Source organism: Olea europaea, chromosome 5 (genome assembly GCF_002742605.1).
Source record: "Olea europaea var. sylvestris chromosome 5, O_europaea_v1, whole genome shotgun sequence".
Classification (NCBI taxonomy): domain Eukaryota; kingdom Viridiplantae; phylum Streptophyta; class Magnoliopsida; order Lamiales; family Oleaceae; genus Olea; species Olea europaea.
Genome location: NC_036241.1, coordinates 4,337,278 through 4,345,848, shown reverse-complemented (window position 1 = coordinate 4,345,848; position 8,571 = coordinate 4,337,278). Strand labels below are relative to the sequence as shown.

At 36.0% G+C, this 8,571-nt stretch overlaps 1 protein-coding gene across 1 annotated transcript; it reads right to left on the bottom strand.

The window, feature by feature from the left end:
* Nucleotides 1-6,442: 6,442 nt before the first annotated feature.
* LOC111394150 lies at nucleotides 6,443-7,531 on the bottom strand. The gene has a single exon (XM_023019920.1). It carries the CDS (start codon nucleotides 7,529-7,531, stop codon nucleotides 6,443-6,445), a length of 1,089 nt encoding a protein of 362 aa, XP_022875688.1.
* Nucleotides 7,532-8,571: the final 1,040 nt, after the last annotated feature.

Sequence of the window (8,571 nt, the reverse complement as noted above, 5' to 3'; positions counted from 1 at the left end):
AAAAAAAAAAAAAAAAAAAAATTGTTTCCCGCGTTTTCAATTTTTTCAAGTTTTACACTGAAAACGCCCAAAACGACAAAAAAGTCGTTTTGTGTTTTCTTCACAAATTTTTTTTTCATTTTCGAAAATTCGTTTTCAAAAACGGGAAAGAGAACACGTTTTCACCGTTTTGAAAAATCGAAAACAGAAAACGACCCGAAAACGGTAAAGAGAACAGGGCCTTAAGTTTTTGTGGAATTATAATTAGCTTATCGGGTTTTGTTGAGTTTTAGTTAAATTATTGGTTGGAATATGATTTTTGTGGTGTGAAATGCATGATTTAAGGTAGATTTGGGTATAGATGAAGTGTATTGGCCAATTTTTGGTGTTTGGGGAACTCCAACTCGTGTGGTGGAATCCGGCGAGTGGAGGTGGGTTTTTTGTTGCAGCCGGCCGACTAACCGTTGGGTTGAACCCTGCTGTTTAATATCTGGTTTTTTTTTTTTTTTTTTTTTTTTTTTTTTTTTTTTTTTTTTTTATATTAAATTTCCTAAATTAATTTAAAGAAATTTGTTAATTTAGAATTTATTTTCAACTTAATTATTTAAACGGAATTTTGACTTTTTAATTTTAATTTTTTTATTTTATTTGAAATTTAAATTTTCATTTTAGTTATAATTTTAATTTAAAGAAATTTGTTATTTGAAAATTAATTTTCAAATTACTTTTTTAATTCTAATTTCAACTTTTTATGTTAAATTTAATTGTAATTGTAATTTTATTTTAAATTTACATTTTTTAATTGTAATTTTAATGTAAAGAAATTTGTTATTTTAAAATTAATTTCAAAATAACTTTTTAATTCTAATTTTTAATTTTAATTTTAATTTTTAATTTAATTTTAGTTTTTATTTTATTTTAAATTTTAAATTTCATTTTCATTTTAATTTAAAGAAATTTGTTAATTTATAATTTATTTTCAAATTAATTATTTAATCCGAATTTTGACTTTTTAATTTTAATTTTTAATTTTATTTTAAATTTAAATTTTCATTTTAGTTATAATTTTAATTTAAAGAAATTTGTTGTTTTAAAATTAATTTTCAAATTACTTTTTAAATTTTAATTTCAACATTTTAAGTTAAATTTAATTGTAATTGTAATTTTATTTTAAATTAAATTTTTTAACTTTAATTTTAATGTAAATAAATTTTTTATTTTAAAAATAATTTTAAAATAAATTTTTAATTCTATTTTTTATTTTTTATTTTTAACTTAACTTAATTTAATTTTTTATTTTATTTTAAATTTAAATTTAAATTTTCATTTAAATTTAAATTTAAAGAAATTTGTTAATTTAGAATTTGTTTTCAAATTCATTATTTAATCCGAATTTTGACTTTTTAATTTTAATTTTAATTTAATTTTAAATTTTAATTTTCAATTTATATAATTTTAATGTAAAGAAATTTGTTATTTTAAAATTAATTTCAAATTAAAATTTTTAATTCTAATTTTAAATTTTTATTTTTATTTAATTATAATTTTTTATTTTATTTGTTTTTAAATTTAAATTTTCATTTTAGTTTTAATTTTAATGTAAAGATATTTGTGATTTTAAAAATATAGTTAAAAATTTGGTTCGCTTAATTTTGAGTTATTATGTTTTATTCCATTATTTCATGTACAATGTTCTAATATTTTGTTTCAATTTTGCCAGGATAGATTTCATCTGGATGCAAAATTGCGACAGATGCCAAGTAAAGTTACGTGGAACAGTAACTTTGACAGCTTTATCTAGGTCCTGGAGCTGCTGGATGACCAGCATGCAGATATGCTGCGTCAGTCCTTTCTGTGGCCTCTATACCTTATGAGAGAGTTGCAGTATTTAGGTCAAATGATTGATGCTCTTTTATGTCGGCTGTTGAGTCCAGTTGACTAGGGCTGTAAGCAAAAATCGCAAAATCGAAAAATCAAACCGAAACCGCATTTTAGAAACCGTTGATTTGGTGCCACGTGGACCGGTCAACGAAATGATTTTGACCCAAACCAAACCGGTCAAAATGATTTGTTTTAGGTTAGAGAATTTTAATTGCGGTTTAAAACCAAACCGAACCGGCAAAAAAAAAATATAAAAATAAAAAAATAAAAAAATGAAATTTTTTGAAAATTCATCCAAATATGTAAAATTCAATAGTTTTCTCATTTATGGGTATTTTTATCAATTCCTAATTTTCTAATACAGATATATTATTATTATTATTATCCAATAATCCTAATATATATTTAATAATTTTAAGACTAACATAATCTATCAAAAACATTTTTCCTCTTCAAAATTTAGATGAACTCCAGTCGACACCCAACACGATTTTGAGCCACCGGCACCACACACTTCTTTACAGATTTTCATGCCTCTTCAAAGTCGAATTGAAGTCCATTATACCAAATCGGAGACAAAGAGATCCTAGACTTTCGGTGATAATATTTGCTACAAATAAAGTTTCAGATCAATAATTTTTTGGAGCAAACTAAGGTAAGAATCTGAAATTAAATGTGTTTCGTAACATCATACAACAAACATGTTTAATTCCTATGTTTAGATATTATAAACAATTACTTTATTATTGTAGTTGGTTATTCTCTTTGTTTAATCAATATCTTTTTTTTCCAGATATGATGATCACGAGGTTTTGTTGGACATCATTATATTTTTTGGACCTTATTCTAGTTTAGTAGACTTGTATTATAATGTTATTGTATCGTCATGAACCTAAAAAAGGTGGACAAAAATGAAAAAAAAATTATGTTTTAGTTTATTGTGATTTCACTTTGATTTAGTTAATATTTAAATTTATAGTAGATATATTTAGCCTCTGTTTGAGCCATATTTTTCATATCATCATAATGAGAAAATTAACTATTGGAGAGGAGGTTGGGTCCCACACATGAAATAGCAGGTCAACAAAGGCGGCTTGACTTGTGGAATAACGATCCAGATTTTCATTTTTTTGTCCCAAAAATTTGGTTCAAACAGGGGTTTAGTTTGTTTTAGATTTGTTACTAATGAGATATAAATATATAGCAAATTCAAAAAATCAATGACATAAAAGTAGACGGGCAAAAATATATATGGCTAAACCGGCGGTTTAAAATCAGACCAAATCGTTAGGTTTAGATTTGAGTTTTTTTTCAAACCGTTTAAAATGGTTTGGTTTAGGTTTGAGTTTTCTCAAACCATTTTAAATGGTTTGGTTTGAAAATTTGTCAAAAATCGGTAAAACCGGACCGCTTACACCCCTACAGTTGACGGCCATGCCCTCTATTTCGACCTCGGGGGCAAAATCGCTAGCTTTTCCATGTTCGAGTTTGCCCTGCTGACTGGATTGAAGATTATGGGCGATGAGGCAGCTAGCGGCGAGACTCAGAGAAGAAGTAGGCTGCAGGACACTTACTTCCAGGGATAGGGGGCTGTGGTTTTGCCTCAACTGATGGACGCAATCAGGAGGTGTGACGAGATTTTGGACATACTGAAGTTAGGTCTGGTCCACATCATTGAGAGCGTGATGCGGTGTCACCACAAGAAGACTGTGATTGACCTTTTCCACCGCAAGATCGTCGACGACATAGATCGCTTTAACAGCTATCCATGGGGCTGCTGATGTTTCAAGAACACTGTCTACATCTTCATCGGACCGCACTCGAAGCCAAAGGGACCCGTGCATAAGTACGACACGTACGGATTTCCCTTGGCACTGCAGGTAAATGATTAACACAATCAATCTTAAAATATTTTTTCTATTGAATTTGTACATACTAATTTATGTGTTGTAGGTCTGAGCGTATGAGACCATCCCCATATTGGGTGCCTGCTTTGCGCGGCGAGAGGAGACACACTGTCCTCGGATGCACCATTGGTGAGCATCTCGAGCGAAGGGATGTCCCACTGGGAAACAATTATCGGCTCTCCTCGACGACCCTCATGTGAGTATTATAAATTTGTGATTTATATTGTACAGTGTAACATTACATGATTTTATCTTTTTAAAATGTCAATATGTCAGTTTGAAGTAATAACTCATTTGACGCCGTCGATGGAGGATGAGGCGCAGGGCTCATGCATGAAATAGCGATTCCGGATGCTCAGGACGACCAGATGTTCGATTCGATCCCTGATCGAGACTGGGTAAGTGAATTATTGATTAATATTTTGTATGAGTTAGCAATTATTAAGTTAATAATATGTAAGTTTGTACAAGACTGTGAGCTAGTTGATCGGGCATCACCTCCGCCGTCGGCGTCACTTCCTCCCCCTCAGGGTAATTATTCTGATGATCTGTACCATCGCCAGATTGGATTTATGGCAGGAGGTCGGCGCGGTGCGTCGAGAGCTGGGAGGAGTTATAACAGGGGAGGTCGGCATGCTGCGTCGAGAGCTGATAGGAGTTATATCAGAGAAGGTCGGTGTGCTACGTCGAGATATGGTGGAGCTGGTCGACGATCTGGGACGTTACTTGGTAGGGAGGGTCGAGGATATAGCTGATGATATTAGAGTACTACACGCGCATTTAGGCGACCTTTATGATGAGGTGATAGCACTTCGAGGTGATATAGCAGGTAGACGATGGGTTAACAGAGGTGATGATCGGCGGGTGATCGAGAGCATAGAGATGGGGGTCATCCACAGTCATAGTCGGAGGATGTATGAGACTCTTTTTTTGGATCCATGAAGGATAGGGTGAACCCGAGGGCGGAGGAGGGGATGATCCCGAGGTTGGAGGAGGGGGTGGCCCCATTGGGGATGGGAGCGACGGTCGAGGAGGTGGTGCCGACGATGGCGGATGAGGGGGTCGAGGAGGTGGTGTTGACATAGATAGATGAGATGGTGGGCCCTTTCGAGGACGGGACAACGGTCGAGGAGGTGGTGACGATGGGGACGAAGGAGAAGGAGAGCGTGGAGGAGGTGGCGATCGTCGGGGCGGAGGAGAGGACGATGCCTGAGGTGGGCGAAGGGAGGACGATAGTCGTGACTGGGCCGAAAAAGTGTGCTGTTGACTTGTCGGAGCTGGTGGTAGGCAAGAGGCCGAGAGTACCGTTACAGTACATTGTCTCTCCCTTCACAGCTGAGACGAAGAGGAGGAGGTTTGTCGATGGGACGAACCCCAACCTATTTCGGGAGGCGGACCATGACATGTGGAAAGCGATCGAGACTGAGTGTAGAAGAATGTTGCCCGGGTTAGTATTCTTGATATTAGTGATATTAGTACTTACCAGTGATTGTTACACGTATACGCTTTTTTAACATTTCTCTGTTTTTTTTGTCAGGACCAGCCGTACGATCGGTACTGTGACGATCTTCAATACTTATAAGTGGTTCCACGACATCATCACTTCCGGAACCTGGCTTGTCGACGTTGCAAGTGAAGTAGTCATACTGTTAATTTTTATCACTTGTACATCATAGTTTGTTTATGCAATGAAATAACTCCATTTTGTATTGCTATTTTTTTAATGCAGCATATCGACCTGACCATGGACTTGTTGCCTGATCGGGTTCAAAGATATCCGAGCTCATTTGACAATCCTGGCCTAGTCATACTCAATTTGGAGTTCGGACGAAGCGTTGACATTGAGCACCTCTCGCTCCAACATGCCGACAAGAAGTACGTGGTGCCCGACTACATACTCGAGTGGACTATAGGGATGTGGCCACGTGTCGGGGGGAAGTCATGGGAGGGTTGTACACATATGTACATACTAGTGATCATAAATCATCACTGCATGGCCTTGGAGATTGTGTTCGTTGAGTCTACTATATACGTGTACGACCCCGATCATTCATGTCTGACACAAGGTTAGCTCGAGCAAAATTTGAAGCCCATTGCTTTTTTGTCCCTATGATAGCTAGATAGGCGGGATTGACTATGAAGGACAGATTTTCCATCGTGCAGGACACAACCACAGCAAGGCAGACAATATCGTAAGTGGTTTTAAATTTTTTAAAATTTGATACTTAATTTTTTTTTGCTGCACGGTACTGATCGAACTCATTTTTGTTCATTTGCAGGGGCGATTGTGGCATTTTTGCAATAAAGTACATTGAATTTCTGAGTGTAGCACATAAGGTTGATGAAATCAATCAATCTTGGATACAGAGTTGACGTAATAAGTTGACGTGCGACTTATTCTACTTTAATGGTGATCTATAGATTTATTCTAATTATTAATTGTAATTTTTTGTAATTACGAAATAATTATGAACGCTGTAAATATTGATTTGTTGTACTTACGAAATGTTTGTAACACACTGTGATGTATTATGAAATGATTATTAACTACGACGACAATTAATTTGTTATCGTATAATAAATGCAAACACTGTTTAATTCAGATGGACAACATTACCAAATGATCTAACTATCATTTAGAGAAACATGACTTGTACAATATTGGCGAGTATGTCCTACTGATTTGCACTGACGGCACCTATGCGATCGAGGAAATTCTCCGATAGATGATATTCTAGATGTACTAAATGTCCCAGGCCACGCGATTCAATGAGAGGTGGCAACAATGTATTGAGTGGGCGAATATGGTCGGGGACTTTCCACTCAACTTCGTTCGATAGAGGAAATATTGTCTCAGTGTTCGCAGCTCTCCAATAATCAGTCATGTAGTAATGAGAGCATAATGTTCTAGCTACAAATCCTCGATACATAGCAACCGCGACTGCATGTTGACACGAAAAAGTCTCTAACTGAATTTTTTTACAATTGGATGTTTTATCAGTCAAGTCCACAATGTATGCTGTATTGCGTGTACATTGTACTGAGAAGCCCGACTCGTCTAGTGGTTCGACATTCAACTGTCTCACAAGTTTTGCAGCTTTGAATAGCTTTTCCTTTTGCGCCGGGGCTAGCACACTCGTGCAATTCTGTGATTTTGCACGTCGATCGTGAAGCCACTGCTGCAGCTTGGTACGGATATTCTCAATCAGTGCAAGAATGAGTAATTCTTGATCCTTCTTGAATAATGTATTGAGACACTTCGCGTTGTTTGAAGTCATCATGTTATATCGACGTCCGGAAAAAAACGAGCGCGCCCAATGTTCCATCCCCATTTTCGTTAGATAATCCCATGCATCGAATGATTTACTTCTTATTTCAACCATGAACTTATTACACTCTTCAGCACTGTAGGCTTCAGTCGCTCTCCTGAACAATGAAATGATACCTTTGCTCGTATACCTGATTTTCAGATTACCTTGAATATGGTACATGCAATACTCATGATGTGCATCTGGAAAAACTTCAGCAATACCATTTATTAAAGGATGTCCCCGATTTGTTACAAATGCAAGGTCTTCGACTTTTCCGATTACTTTCCTTAACTTTGTGAAGAACCACCGCATCGACATGTCATTCTCACTATCGACTATGTCAAATGCAAGAGGGTAAATTTGGATGTTGGCATCTTGACATGTAACAATAATTAACTTGCCTTGATATTTAGATTTCGGTGTTGTACCATCAACTAGAATTAGGGGTCGCATTGCATTTCAAAATCCCTAAATGAATTGTCCAAGAGCCATGAAGAAGAATTTGAAGTAATTCCCACCCTTCGTCTCAATAAAAAATTTCAACCCAAGATTAGTTTTCTCCATGTTATGGCAATACCTGACCAATTTAGCATAGCTTTCCTCTACAGAGCCCATTAAATCTTCAAACACACATTCCTTGGCTTTTCAGGTTTTCTGGTAGCTCAAGACTACTCCGTACTCTCAACGGACGTTGTTAATGATGTCCGATAGTCTGTAGATCGTACGAGGATCCTGATACTTGTGTATTATCTGTCGACCAATAAATCAAGCTTAGGCTTGCCTGTGATCATTTCGACGTAATTCCACTTCGCAAGTATGTTCCCGTGTGTACTTGCGAACTACAAAGCACTCATTCATGTTCATCTTCGTCGCTCGCAAACGCCAACAGCAACTGTCGTCTACGCAGGCAATTGTCAATAATGACTTGTTCGATTTTTTCACTTTGAACTCAAAGTTGTATTTCAGTGCAATTAGGTGCACAGCCTCCTGCAAATCTTTTTTTTGTTTCAAATAGTTGCTCGACATACAAATCCTCATTGTCGGGAACCACACGGGAGGAGTTAGAGAACGGTTCACTCGATCAAGCCCTTGAGGTCCCACCTTGCTCATGTCTCTGTTGGGATAAAGCTATCAAATCCTCGTCTGTAAAAGTATTTACATTTTCTCACTCATTGTCATTAACCACGGATGAAATTTTGCGACTAACTGTCTCTAGAATAACCGCATCATCTTCACGAGCTATCTGAACCGTATCCCAAAAATCATTAGCATTGTTATCCCCTCCATCTGAGTCTACTTGTTCACTTTCGATGACATCCTTCCTCACTAAAGTCACACAAACAGGAGTCGAGTGTCTATTGTTCATTTCAAACAGATAATTCACTTCGGCATCAGAAGAAATCCTCATAGGTGGAGTCGGAACTTCATGATCGCTGAATTTAAATTTCAATTCCATGTCATACTGAGAGAGATCGACATTTAGCTTGTTCTAT